Genomic DNA, 14378 nt, shown 5'->3' with positions numbered 1-14378 from the left:
GAGATTGACTTTGGTATCGACTTAGAACCCGATACTAAACCAATCTCAATTCCTCCTTATAGAATGGCTCCAGCAGAACTCAAGGAGTTGAAGCTGCAGTTAAAAGATCTCACTGATAAGGGTTTCATTCAACCGAGCATATCCCCTTGGGGCGCTCCAGTGTTGTTTGTAAAGAAGAAGGATGGGACCCTTAGAATGTGTATCGATTATCGGCAGCTCAACAAAGTCACTATAAAGAATAAGTATCCACTCCCCAGAATTGATGATTTGTTCGATCAGCTCCAAGGGTCTAGTTTCTTCTCTAAAATTGATCTTCGTTCAGGGTATCACCAGCTTAGGGTTAGGGATGGGGATGTCCCAAAGACAGCTTTTCGTACCCGATATGGTCATTATGAATTCTTGGTTATGTCATTCGGTCTCACGAATGCACCTGCTGCATTTATGGACCTCATGAACAGAGTCTTCCGTGAATACCTTGACTCTTTCGTCATAGTATTCATTGATGACATTCTCATCTACTCTAAGACCAAGGAAGAGCATGCACAGCATTTGAGACTAACCTTGCAGGTACTTAGACATCATCAGTTGTATGCCAAATTCAGCAAGTGTGAATTCTGGCTGAGGTCAGTGACCTTCCTGGGCCATGTTGTGTCCGATCAAGGTGTAGAAGTGGACCCCAGAAAGACTGAAGCCGTTAAGAAGTGGCCAAAGCCTCTTACACCCACCGATATCCGTAGCTTTCTGGGATTGGCTGGTTACTACCGCGGGTTCGTGGAGGGATTTTCTTCCATTGCTGCCCCACTTACAGCCTTGACAAAGAAGAAATCCAAGTATGAATGGACGGAGACTTGTGAGAAGAGTTTCCAGGAGCTCAAGGACAGACTCACTTCAGCCCCAGTGCTTACTCTGCCTAAGAGTGGCGAGAATTACACTGTCTATTGTGATGCATCTAGGGTTGGTTTGGGATGTGTTCTTATGCAGGCTGGTAAGGTGATAGCCTATGCTTCCAGACAGCTCAAGGTTCATGAAAAGAATTATCCCACTCATGACTTGGAGTTGGCAGCTGTGGTGTTTGCATTGAAGCTGTGGAGGCATTATCTTTATGGAGTACATGTGGATGTGTTCACAGATCATAAGAGTCTCCAGTACGTGTTCACGCAGAGGGAGCTGAATCTACGACAACGCAGATGGTTGGAACTGCTGAAGGATTATGACATGAATGTGCACTATCATCCAGGTAAGGCTAATGTTGTGGCTGATGCTTTGAGCAGGATGAGCATGGGGAGTACAGCCCACGTTGAGGATGAGAAGAAGGAGCTAGTGAAAGAGGTACACAGACTGGCCAGACTGGGTGTGCGGTTGGTTGACTCTACTAGTGGAGGTGTTTCAGTTCACCCTAGTTCTGAATCATCCCTGATAGTGGAAGTCAAGAAGGGTCAGCATCTTGATCCGGTGTTGATGGAGATGAAGGACTCAGTGTTGTTAAAAATGAATGAGTCTTTTGCTTTGGGAGATGATGGCATACTTAGATACCAGAACCGGTTGTGCGTACCAGATGTAGATGATTTACGGACCAAGATTGTTACAGAGGCCCATGGGTCCAGATATTCCATACATCCAGGTTCCACAAAAATGTATCATGATCTTAAGCAGATTTATTGGTGGGATGGCATGAAGAGGGATATTGCAGACTGTGTGGCTAAGTGTCCTAATTGTCAGCAGGTTAAGGCAGAGCATCTTAAGCCTGGTGGTCTGACTCAGATCATTGAGGTTCCGACTTGGAAATGGGAGGCCATTAATATGGACTTCGTAGTTGGTCTTCCGAGGACTAGGAGGCAGCATGACTCTATATGGGTTGTTGTGGACAGATTGACTAAGTCTGCCCACTTTATCCCAGTGAAGTCTACTTACAGGGCCGAGGATTACGCGAGACTTTACATTGATGAGATTGTGAGATGGCATGGGATCCCTTTGTCTATTATTTCAGATAGAGGAGCTCAGTTTACTTCACATTTTTGGAGATCTTTCCAGAAAAGCTTAGGCACGCAGGTGAAACTTAGCACTGCCTTTCATCCTCAGACAGATGGGCAGGCAGAGCGCACTATTCAGACATTGGAGGACATGTTAAGGGCGTGTGTGATCGACTTTAGAGGTAATTGGGATGACCATCTACCTTTGATAGAGTTCTCGTATAATAATAGCTATCACTCCAGCATTGGGATGACACCGTTTGAGGCATTGTATGGTAGGAGGTGTAGATCTCCAGTTGGGTGGTTCGAGGTTGGAGAGTCATCTATTTTGGGTCCAGAGATCATTCATGAGGCCTTGGAGAAAGTTAGACTGATTAGGGACAGGTTGTCTACTGCTTACAGCCGACAAAAATCATATGCAGACAACAGAAAACGACCCTTAGAATTTAACGTTGGTGACCAGGTCTACTTGAAGATATCTCCTATGAAAGGGGTGATGAGATTTGGTAGAAAAGGGAAGCTTAGTCCGAGATATGTGGGGCCATATGAGATCCTACAACGCGTGGGTGAGGTGGCCTATGAGTTAGCATTGCCTGCGGAGCTAGCTTCTGTTCATCCAGTCTTTCATGTCTCTATGTTGAAGAAGTGCCTAGGTGATCCAGCATCAATCCTACCTGTAGAAGGTTTGGGGGTTGGTGAAGACTTGTCCTATGAGGAAATACCTGTTGAGATCTTAGACAGACAGGTCAAGCGGCTAAGGAACAAGGAGATTGCCACAGTGAAGGTATTATGGAGAAACCATCTTGTTGAGGGTGCTACGTGGGAGGCCGAGGCCGACATGAGATCCCGATATCCACATCTTTTCAACTCTTGGGGTTAGGCTTCCTACTCATAAGACTATAGTTCCTTATCTCTTCGTATTTGTTGCTATTGGCTGATTGTACATAGCAATTAAGTTATGATCTGATTGGCATTATGAGGTGTAATGGTAGTGTCATTCGGGGACGAATGTTCCTAAGGGGGGGATAATGTAACGATTCAAAAATTTTTTTTTATATAAATAAGAATAAATAAGTATTTAAAGGGCGTAATTGTCCTTTCACGTTTTAAATGAATAAATAAATAAATAAATCAAAAACAGATTTGTATTTATTTATTATTTGACTGATTTTTGAATTAGTTTCCTAATCCAAATAGTCCTCTCTCTCTCACGCTCCTTAACTCTCTTTCTCACGTTCTCCATCTTCATCACATTATTTCTGCCAAAAATATCAACAGTTTTCATGCTTGAAAAACTCACAAAAAATTTTCAAGTAAAAGAAAATAAGTAATCAAAACGTCAAGGCTAAGAGAGGTTCGTCGAGAGAGGTGTGCGTTGAAGTGAATTGGGAGTGGTTTGGAGGAGTTTTCCGGGCAGCAACATTAAAGTTTGAACATCGATTAAGGTATGGGTTTCTTCTCTCTTGGCTCCTTTCCCAAGAGGCCCCTTACGATTCAAGTTATTTATCTCGAAACTAAGGCTGTTTCCCGTTGCATGCCCCTGTCACTAGCTCCCAATGAATTTTAGGTTGGGTATGATTGCTGGTAGATTTAGGTGTATATTATGTTTTCGCGATGAATATGATTATGTTTGTGTACTTGGAATCGTATGAAAGGCAACCATGTTTTTCTTGAAATTATGTGTAAGTATGTTACAGTGAATGAGGTTCTTTATGTAATGCTCCAAAAGTTTAATGTAATATGATTGTATATTTTTCGTGAATAAAATGGGGTAAGACGTGAAGTTCATATGAAATGTTAGGTGGCTTGATTGAGGGAGTAATTCTTGGTTAGACGAATCTATAAAAAAAAAATATAATGTGTAATTAAAACATTATGAATGAACCATGAAATTTCCCTAAGAATTAATGTTAAACTTGATGAAAAAGTGAAGAAAAATCGTAGAATAAATTTCCAGAACTTGAAAACAGACTTTAAAAGAATCTGGAAATTTTTTGAACATCAAAAGAATTAAAAAAAAAAGTTTTGAGGCCTGCAGGGATCGAACCCAGGACCTCCCTGCAGCATGCCTTAATTAAAAAAAAAAATGGGGCTGGCAGGGATCGAACTCGCGACCCCAGCCACGCGCAAAAAAAAAAAAAAAAGATTTAAAAGGGAATGCTGGGGGCGGGGATCGAACCCACGACCCCCAGTTCGCGAAAAAAAAAAAGGAATAAAAAGGGATGTGAGGCGTGGGGATCGAACCCACGACCTCAGAGTTGAAGGGAGGGGTACAAATATTAAGGAAATAAAGGTGAGGCTGTGGGGGTTCGAACCCACCACCTCACAGCCTCCATTTCCAGCGAAAATAAGAGAAAAATAAAGGGGGCTGTGGGGGTTCGAACCCACAACCTCCCTATTCAAGCGAATGTAATTAAAAATAATAATAATAATAAATTAAAATTCTAATTAAAGTTGAAAAAAATTAATTCTCTTATGTAAACATTGAGATTAAATTTAGAATTTTGATTAAAAATAGAATACTAATTCTTTTATGTAAATATTGAGATTTAAATTAGAATTCTAATTAAATTAGGAAATTATTCTTTCATGTAAATGATTGAAATTTAATTTAGAATTCTAATTAAAATAGAAAATGTATTATGTCACGAAAATGTTGAGATTTAATTTAGAGTTCTAAATTTATGAATATTAGAACTAAAATCAATGAAAAATATAAATGATGTCCAAATAATTCAAGATTTGGGTTCTCGTGCCCAAACCTCCGTATTGATACATAAGTCATACGTGAGTAAAATATTCAAGAATAATGTAATCTACTTTGATCAAAAATCAAGATCTTGGTATATATACAAGATACATAAGTCTTGTAATACATAATCTTAGGAAAATAAGAATCACTTAACGAACTATAAACGAAGCCCCATGGCTTGTATGTATAGACACATAAGTTTAACATACGTTCAAAAAAATAAGTGAACCTAAGATGTACGTAATGAAATGAAGAATGTGGTGACAATCATGATGTGAGGCTAATGTATATGGAGAGAGCAATCTCAAACGAGCCTAAGTAAATGTTACCAATACGTATTCATCAATGAGGGTGTAAGATAATGAAGAGACCAGTCTCTATAAATACTTTAATGAAAAATATTGAGTTTAAAACACTAAATACTAATAATGAGATGAGAAATCATCTATTGAGCTATGATGCCCTCATACTAGAAGACAACTTCCATGATGTATGAGTTGGATGTAATGGAACTTTATACTGAGCACCGATAGGCTAGCTATGAGCGGTGATGCCTTCTTTCGGGAAGGGCGGAGGTTCACGTAACTCTCATGAGATGAGACTGTCCGGCTTGCCGGGTATGGGTCTCCATACATCTCCTAGTCTTTGAACCTATATTGCCACTATAGGGATCTGGCGGGGTTAAATTCCCATATACGCTAGCATGTTATTGAATCGCTTTGGCCGGTGATTCCACCTCTTTTCGGTGTGGGGAAGACACTGGATTTCATGATGCTCACATGATCTATGTCGGTTAAAGTTAAAGTTCCCAATGAATGAATGAGGCCAGCCTCAAATGAATCATATAAAGAAATGAATGATACCGAAGGTGTTAGGATAGGATAATCAAGAGGTGAGCTAGATTTAGGTAATGACATTAGGTCATTCCTGATCATTGCACAGCAAACCCGATGAAAGTCTTAAACTACATCCTAGGTATAGCTGGTGTTCGCACTGGCCTATGAATGAATTGAAATGAAACACGAACGAATGAACGAAGCAGGCTCTGTGTTTGCTGAAGAAGGCTCCCTAGTTGAGGTCCCATATGTTGAGCCCTCATTTTGGGAAGTCTTAAGGTTAAGTCTATGATAGTAAGGTCTCATGGTATATGAATGAACAATATGAAAGAAACTATGTGCTATATGTTATGTGTTATATGAAGATATTATGTGTTGTGTGCCATACAATAACTATAATGATGCATGTCACTCTCGTGGCATAACCTTCCTAATCTCATTTTAGCAAGTCCACCGACTTGACTTCCAAAAATCATGTTGTTAGGAAAGAGCTATTCTTTCTCATGCATGTCCCTGGTGTGTGCTTGCATATACCCATACTTAGTACAAGTGTGTACTAATTCCATACAAACATCTACTTTTAGGTGCAGGCACAGGTGTACGGTAGAGCTACAAGTTCTTTGTTGCAGCTATCTGGACGTCAGCATTCATCCGGAGTTTGGTAGGTCCTTATGCCTTCGAGGATGCTACTGTTTTACATTCTAGCGTAGTTTTAGAGTTGAGCTAGTGGGGCATGTTCCACTAGCGTTTCTTTCCTGTTTTGGTTCAGACTTTGTATTGGTGCTATTTTGGCCGATATACAATTAATATTTAATGAATTATTTCTTTCAGTTGCTTATCTCTTAAAGGTTAGATGGTTGATGATGAACGATTACGAAATGTTAAGAATGTTCAGCAAGTATGATTAAAGAATCAAAAATTCCAAATTTTCCGCTAAAATTAATCTATGTAAAGTAAGAATGACGTAAGTAGGCTTGTCTGCGACCTCTGAGAGGTCAACGACGCCGGTCTCGTCTGGGGTCTAGATTCCGGTCGTGACACAATGGTTCTTCCATCTTCAGACGACACTGAGACGCTGTTATAGGTTGTTCTCCCACTGTCGTCGCTGTGGAAACATATCAAGCTGCTGCTGCGATTGGTTCGATGGTGATGAATGTTGATGAAGCGGCGGGAGAGGATCAAGTCATGCCAGGACCAACACACACTTTGAAAACGCAAAAGTGACTTCACTGGTAATGCTAACAGAATAGACATTACAAAGTCTCCTCCAACAACATTAGTAATGTTCATGGCTTCAAATATAGCTTCAAAACCATCATTATCCTCTTCTCTATCCCCTGCAATGAACTGAGTCTATTTATTTCTTATAACGAAATTGATTTTTGTTCGTCGACCTGATTAGCGTTAGGTTTTCGATCAAGATACATAAACAGCCCAATAGTAAAAGACAATGATCTAATCTATGAGTATTAATAAGGGTGAATAATGGATTACTTACCTGAGTTGAAAACTGGGCACCATATTCCAGCACCTTCATTCATCCTGTATATACTTCAAAGTTTGCAATTGTAGGTAGGAACCCTAATAAATAAAGGGATCTCTATTTACCTACTACTACTACTACTATTATTATTATTATTATAATAATAATAATAATAAAGAAATTGAAAATACAACAATGTTTTACCAAGTCTTTTTATTCTGTTATTACTGAATATTCTAAATAGTCAAAAACATTTTATATTAAGCAAAAAAGGGTGTCTTATTCCAATTTATTTATCAATTTTATCATTATAAACACAATACTACTATTTTTCGATATTATTACACAAATTCTTTAGTTGGATTTTATTATTGTAACTTTATATTATATAAAAAATTTAAAACTCACTTTTGAATTACACAAAAAAAATATTATCATTATTCAATATCCTCCCTCAACCAATCAACAACTCAATTCTAATAACTATTACATTGCTTCTTAAATTGAATCAACGTAAAATTAGCCTCTCGAATGGTGATGATATGGTTGAAGATTAAATTCTACGTATGACAATGGATTCGTTAGTAATCTCTGTGCTAACACTCTGCTGTGTCAATAATTCAACTTGTTGGTGAGCTAAACTGTGATACTACTAATCTTGAATCTTAATAGGATAAGGGAGTAGACCTACAACGTACTTCACAATAATTTCGCTCTCACAAAGTATGTATATATACCGATAAGCAAAGATAAACGGATCAATATAAAGTTTGGAAAAATGACTGAACTACAGAAAACAGTTCAAAACAAGGTCATAAAGCTAATTTCACTTGGACGATTTACTACTACTTCCACCGAGAGCAGCCGGGAGACTGACAATCATACGGAGTAATTTTACCACTTCTTCCGACGTGGGCCGGGTTACTCCCCCTTGGGCTAAACATTTAAATGCCAATTCGCTTAAATTTCTTGCAACGATCATCGTACATTTACCCGTCTTCAAGAAATCCAGATGGACAACATGAGAATTCTGCTTATTGAGTTTGAGTGCCTGCTCTACAAATTCCGAGAAATAGCGACACGAATAAGAATCAATATCAAAGTGCATAATTCCCCTCTCCTTTGGCCCAGTGACTGTGAGCTTCTTTCACCTTCATCAGCACTTGGAGCATCAGAAAACCCAGACAGTAAGAGTCATAGTGAAGGACATGGTCTTGATGTCCTGAGAAAATGAACAGCTTATTAAAAAATTGAAGTTGTATAGAATGAAACTGAATTCTGAAAGAAAGAATGAAAATATTTTTATCAATACCTGAGAAGAGCAGGTCTTCCTGATTGAATTTTTGAGATACACTTAAACCATCTCCAAACATCTTCATTAGCCCAAAACCTGTCACTACAGGGTTCCAGTTATCATCCAACAATATGTCTGCCGGCTTCAAGCCCCTGCATACGACTTGACCCCTATGCAACACCCTGAGTGCCTCAGCAACTTTCACGATAACATTTAAAGCTCTCTCCCAATCTAAAACTGTAAAATGGGACAGATTTAGAGAGAAAAAATTCAATATGAAAAACAAACCCAACTTATTGTATTAATTATCTGTGTACAATAGTCTCAACACAGACAACTTTTGATGGACTCTTAATATTATAATCAAGAGTGTGATCTAATTAATTACTAAATGCAATTGGAATATGATACGGAAAAAAACATGAAAGTGAGTCTGTTGAAAACATGTGGATTTAAATATCAAGTTATCAATTAATTTGCATTTAATAACTCAGTTTACACAGTCAATATGTAATATTAAAATGTATTTACCTTCAATGCTTTTCTGGAGATCTCCCCTCTCATAGAAGGGATAAACCAGGTATAAACCTCGATTGGTGCGGCAAACACCGAACAATTTGATGACACCCTCGTGTTTTATATCTGATAGTATCATAATCTCAGTCTAAAAAAAGATAGACTAATTAGTTTATGTAAAGATAGAAGAGTATAAACAACACAGTAGAATTCAGGATTACCTTCCATTGAATATAATTCTCATCATTACAAAACTCTTCTTCTTTGCAGAAATAATTTCCTACTTTGACAGCAATTCTTTCCCCATTCAAATCACTAGATAGTCCAGATAATCCTTCAATCATTCCTTCATACACCGTTCCCCAGCTACCTATTCCTACCACACTTCTGGCAGAAATGAATGAATTGATCTGTTTGATTGTGAACTTCACCAACTTCCTCTTCAATACTAGATAATTGATTTCACTCTCCAGTTTAAGATCCTTTTCCTACAAAAAATTATTAAGATTATTTTAATCGATCGACAAAAAAATGCTAGCTACACCTCCCAGCTTCTATCAACAATTTTGCAATTCTATGGGTCGATTGATAATGTGTATAAAAAATTAAGACCACACCTCCCCAGCTTCTGCCTTGATCACGTGCGATTGCATAGGTCCAAATTCTTCTGGGTTTGATACTGCAAGTTATATATACTAGTATGAAAGATCATAAAGCAGGCAATTGTTCAACATTTTGCAGAAGAAAATTCAACTGGATGCACGGGAAAAAAGATTTTGCAGAAGTAAATCGCACCACTTAACAAGAATCCAGCAGAAATGATATTCCTATGGTATAATAATAGAAGTAAAGCAATGCTAGTTGTAACACAAATAAACAAATACAGAAGAATATTCAACTGGAAAAAAGATTTTGCAGAAGAAAATTAGTTTAATAATAATCCAGAAATTCAAATTAATCGAGCAGAAAACTGTCAAACTGGTAGCTACTATATAAGTCTTGGTACAAATAGCCCTAATAATAAAAGTAAAGCAATGCAAGTGGTAACGCAAATAAACAAATACAGAAATAATTAGACATGTGCAGAGTATAGAAGTAAATTTACCACTAGAAACTGCCGCTTCATCTGCCTGCGGCTGCGTAGAAGATGAAAGTCCACTGCCAGCGACCTGAGACGTTGAAGGAGCACTTTCTCCATCTACCGTAGAAGACGAAAGTCCACCGCCGGACATTGAAAGACTAGACGGAAGTCCACTGCCGGCGAACTGAGACGTTGAAGGAGTACTCTGTACCTCTGCCATAGAAGACGAAAGTCCACAGCCGGCGACCTGAGGAGTAGTCTCTACATCAGCCGTAGAAGACGAAAGTCCACTAACGGTGGTGCCTAGGAGAGCTGGAAATGACGGCACCGGAGGAGTCGAGGAGGAGATGGGTTGCACCGGCGTACCATCGTCGGAGGCGGAGGGCGATCCCACGTTTTCCATTGATTTTCGCTCTATTTTCACGTACTGTTACTACTCCATCAGTAGTACTGTGCTGTATTTATAGTTTCGCAAAAACAGAAACCGTTTTATTTAGAAGCAAACAGATTGGAAATAAAGAATAAAAAATCATTTTTGATAAAACCAAAACTGGGTTAAAAAACAGAAAGAATAAAAAATCATTTTTATTTACTCATACCGATTTTCTGTGCTATTTTGTTTTAAAAAAAGAAATTTAATGACTTTCATTATACTTGTAATTAATTTTAAGTCACATAATTAGTTAGTTAGAACTCTGTTAAGTTGTTACACAATTGGAATATACAATCATTTTACAATTATAAAGCTGCACATAAATTCTTCTTTTAATAATTTGTTACTTCCCTTAATTGTTACTTGCGTTCTTAATTTCATCACCGTATAAGAGATTTTTTTAAAATTATTTTAATATATTCATTTTACAAATGACCAAAGAAATTTTAATTTCTTTAATCATCCGTCTAACTTTAATCAATAATAATAATGTAGAGATATAGTAGCATTCAATAACTTAACTTTAATGTTATGAAAATAAGGGTTTGTAAAGGACCAGTTATGGTAAAATTGCATCTATTTTTTTTATATCTAAGTTTAGTGATTATGGAGTTTGATTCTTATTTTGAGATTCAAATCAAAGAGAAAATGTAGGTTTATAAATCCGCTCGCATTTCTTTGTTTTTAGTTTTTATTTACAAATTAGGACTATGTTAAAGTAATGTAAAAACTAAATTGTTACTTTACATCAAGCGAGTAAGCATCATATGAATTTGTGGGTTTAAAGTACCCGTTTTGAACATATTGAGGAAACTAGATGAAATGGAAATTACAATCTGTAAAAAATAAGTAAAAAATGTATTCTAGGTCATAAACAAACTTTTTATTCTATGATATAATAAATACGTTTGAGAGTATTTTTAGATCAAAAGATTGAAGGAGGAGTATCTTGGATCCAAAAACAAAAGTGGGGGGTTATTTTAGACCAAAAGGTGAAAGGAGGATATCTTTGAACCATTTCCAATAGGTTATGGGATATTCTTAGGCCTTTTCCCGAAAACAAGTAATCTGGAATAACGAAATACTAGTAAATAAGGAATGAAGAAGCTGTGAAGTAAAAGTAGAATAATGTTTTCTGTGCATAAATCTGAAACATATTTGTACACTGTTGCTCAATCAATATGAAAAAGAATTGCTAAGCTGCAGAATCCATTTTCACATTACACAGCTTTTCCAATGGTATTATGACATCCCTTTTTTAAAAGAGCAACCGAGTAGCAACTCCAGTAGGGCTTCTCTTACTAGTTACAATGAGCGGACTATCAGGGCTCACAGACCCACTTAAACTTCCAACTGACATAGGACTTAATTTTGCTGGTGTACCAAAGTTGTCTGACTGCACCTGTTTTCCTGTGCTGAAGCTACTAACAATAACCTGCACCATAATTGGATTTCAATATGCTGATGGAAGTAGAGCTAATTCAGACACTATCTTTGAAAATTTTCTATGTCAAACCTGAACATCAGTTGCTGCTGTAAAGAGCCCATCCACATTGCCTCCCCAAACATCACCATCTTCTTCATTACCAAGTATCGCAGTCAAGCCACCTTCTCTGCTGTGTCGACCACCAGATTCCAAGACAAAGAAGAAACCAGTCAGACTAAGGATGTCGTACACTCCCTGCACCAGTTAAACAACAATTCTTTTGTTATCAGAATGTGATACTATCGAGGCATGTGATGGTACTGAAGTATATCCAGCCAAAAGTGTCAAACATTTGGTCGAGGGGTTACATACTACGACATAAATGATAAAATCTAAGGTAGATCAGCACACGAGGCAAAATACATGATAAACTTGATACATGTCCACACCCACTCTCAAATATAAACATGGAAATACATACACACCTTATATGTTACAGATTGATATGGTCGGCGAAGTGATACACTAGATGTGGAACCATTGGCTGACAGAACACACACTGATTTAGAGGTACTTTCGCAGAATGACATTATTTTGACCAATATATCCTGAGAAGCCAAAAGGCCAGATTAAATAAAGTAAAGAAAGATATTGAGAAAATATTATTTCCTATATAAAGAAACATTATATACTATATTCTCGTTGTTTCTACTGATAAGATAAACAAATACATGCTGATCAAAAGAGAGGTTAATTAAGACCACACCTCCCCAGTTTTTATGTTGATCACGTGTGATTGCATAAATCCAAGAGCGGCTACTTCTGATCCTGCAAGAAGAGTGACTTGAGATTTGGTAGAAAGAACATACCAAGACTGTTTAACTCCAAATTACAAATCATCAGCTATTAAATTTCAAATTCAGATTTGGCGAATAGCATAAGAGAGGGAATGAGACGTTTTCTGTTGAACATCATATCAAAGTATGCTAACAGGGAAATTGGAAGGGCAAAATAAATCTTTAATATTCAATTTCCAAATTGCAATGAAGAAATACACAGTAAAATGAACACCAGAGGAAAGGGTTAAAAAGAACAAGAATGGCTTCTTTATACTAGTATGAAAGCAGGCAATTATTCAACATTTTGCAGAAGAAAACTCAACAAGAATCACACAAATCGAGGACAAATATTCATATGGTATAAAGAATTGTAGCGCTAATAATAAAAGTAAAGCAAGGCTAGTTGTAACACAAATAAACAAATACAGAAATAATTAGACATGTGTAGAGTACAGAAGTTCACTTCATATAAATTTACCCAAATCAACGCTTTGCTGCTTATTCCCAGTAGAAACCGCCGTTTCATCTGCCTGCAGCTGCGCAGAAGACGAAAGTCCACCGCCGGCGACCTGAGACGGTGGAGGAGTAGTCACCCCAGGGTTTGGTCTTCCGCGTTTCCACGATTCAGTTGTACTGACGGAAGGGTCCGGAAATGAAGGGACCAGAGGAGTCGAGGAGGAGATTGGTTGCGCCGGCGTATTATCGTCGGCGGCGGAGGTTGATCCCACGTTTTCCATTGATGCTTTGAACTGATTTTTTTCGCTCTATTTTCACTACTCCATCGGTAGTACTGTGCTCTATTTATAGTTTTCAGAAAACAAAAACCGCTTCATTCAGAATCAAAACAGATTTGGAAATGAATTAATTTAAATCCCATTTTTGAAAAAAACAAAATTGGTCAAAATTGTGTTAAAAACGTAAAGAATAAAAAATCATTTTGTTTTACTCCTAACGATTTTCTGTGCTATTTAGGTAAAAATGTGATCATTTTGTTTTAAATTTTTATTTAGTTACACTTTTATTTCAGTTTATCTAATTTAAATGTAATAAAGAAATAAGTTGATTATTAGTTAGCTAAATATAGTCACATAATTAGTTAAAGTTAAAAGTTTGTTAACTTGTTATGCAAATGTATATTATTTTGTAAAGATCTAGTTCCGTCACCGTATAAGAGATTTGAAAAGAGTTGTATTAGTCTATTTTTATTTTATAATGGCCCATAAATATTAATGTAGAAATATACTAGTAGGAACATTAATGGTAAAATCGTACTGTTCTTTGATTAAATGGAAGAAGAATGACAATTGAAAAAGAAATACATCTAAAACCATTTAAATATACATTGATTTCGTTATTAGAGTAATGTCAATTCAAATAATTAACAAGTGTCTTTTAATATTTCTTTTAGTGATTATAGTCTAGTAGACTAGAGTTATAGATCCTTAGTTTAAGATTCAAATCAAAGAGAAAATACAGGTTTATAAATCAATTTATTTAGCATCTCTTTGTTTTTATTGACCAAGGAAGTTTATCGTGTTCAAAATTCGCTACTCAACCGAACTAGATGGGAGAGTAAAAAGAGATAATATCAAGTATGACGTTCATCTCAAATCTCCTTTTCTTTTCACATGTTTTTTTCCTGTACCTGTTACTATAGAGCATGATAAACTGTATCGTCACGCTTCTGCTCTATCAGGATAAATTTAACCCCTTCATAAAAAAAAGATACGAGAATTTACCTTCAATAA

At 36.9% G+C, this 14378-nt stretch overlaps 2 protein-coding genes and 1 long non-coding RNA gene across 3 annotated transcripts; all 3 read right to left on the bottom strand.

The window, feature by feature from the left end:
* Window positions 1-6376: 6376 nt before the first annotated feature.
* On the bottom strand, window positions 6377-7166 carry LOC112940989 (uncharacterized). The gene is made up of 2 exons (XR_011214777.1): window positions 7057-7166; window positions 6377-6895 (listed from the first exon to the last, which is right to left on the bottom strand). It is a non-coding gene; the product is annotated as an uncharacterized lncRNA (long non-coding RNA).
* Window positions 7167-7749: 583 nt separating this feature from the next.
* On the bottom strand, window positions 7750-10413 carry LOC101246595 (cysteine-rich receptor-like protein kinase 44). Its single transcript, XM_004233711.5, has 6 exons — window positions 9957-10413; window positions 9469-9530; window positions 9073-9339; window positions 8867-8999; window positions 8354-8572; window positions 7750-8263 (listed from the first exon to the last, which is right to left on the bottom strand). Exons 1-6 carry the CDS (start codon window positions 10333-10335, stop codon window positions 8139-8141), a joined length of 1185 nt encoding a protein of 394 aa, XP_004233759.2. The 5' UTR covers window positions 10336-10413; the 3' UTR covers window positions 7750-8138.
* A 1067-nt stretch (window positions 10414-11480) lies between these two features.
* LOC101266588 (AT-hook motif nuclear-localized protein 1) lies at window positions 11481-13768 on the bottom strand. Its single transcript, XM_004232542.5, has 5 exons — window positions 13109-13768; window positions 12558-12619; window positions 12277-12399; window positions 11882-12046; window positions 11481-11800 (listed from the first exon to the last, which is right to left on the bottom strand). The coding sequence occupies exons 1-5, from the start codon at window positions 13365-13367 to the stop codon at window positions 11624-11626; spliced, it is 786 nt and encodes a 261-aa protein (XP_004232590.1). The 5' UTR covers window positions 13368-13768; the 3' UTR covers window positions 11481-11623.
* Window positions 13769-14378: the final 610 nt, after the last annotated feature.

This window comes from Solanum lycopersicum, chromosome 2 (genome assembly GCF_036512215.1).
Source record: "Solanum lycopersicum chromosome 2, SLM_r2.1".
In the NCBI taxonomy this organism is placed as follows: Eukaryota; Viridiplantae; Streptophyta; class Magnoliopsida; order Solanales; family Solanaceae; genus Solanum; species Solanum lycopersicum.
The sequence above is the reverse complement of the archived record's forward strand: the minus strand, read 5'-3'. Positions and strand labels throughout refer to the sequence as shown.

Excerpts from the sequence above, each read along its gene's own strand:
- LOC101246595 (XM_004233711.5), bottom strand. The coding sequence starts at position 10,335 with ATGGAAAACGTGGGATCGCCCTCCGCCTCCGACGATGGTACGCCGGTG. Across the intron at positions 8,573-8,866 it reads TCTCCAGAAAAGCATTGAAG|TTTTAGATTGGGAGAGAGCT; the intron begins GTAAATACATTT and ends CCCATTTTACAG. Across the intron at positions 8,264-8,353 it reads GGAAGACCTGCTCTTCTCAG|GACATCAAGACCATGTCCTT; the intron begins GTATTGATAAAA and ends TCATTTTCTCAG.
- LOC101266588 (XM_004232542.5), bottom strand. The coding sequence starts at position 13,367 with ATGGAAAACGTGGGATCAACCTCCGCCGCCGACGATAATACGCCGGCG. Across the intron at positions 12,620-13,108 it reads GCAGCAAAGCGTTGATTTGG|GATCAGAAGTAGCCGCTCTT; the intron begins GTAAATTTATAT and ends CTCTTCTTGCAG. Across the intron at positions 11,801-11,881 it reads CAGCAGCAACTGATGTTCAG|GTTATTGTTAGTAGCTTCAG; the intron begins GTTTGACATAGA and ends ATTATGGTGCAG.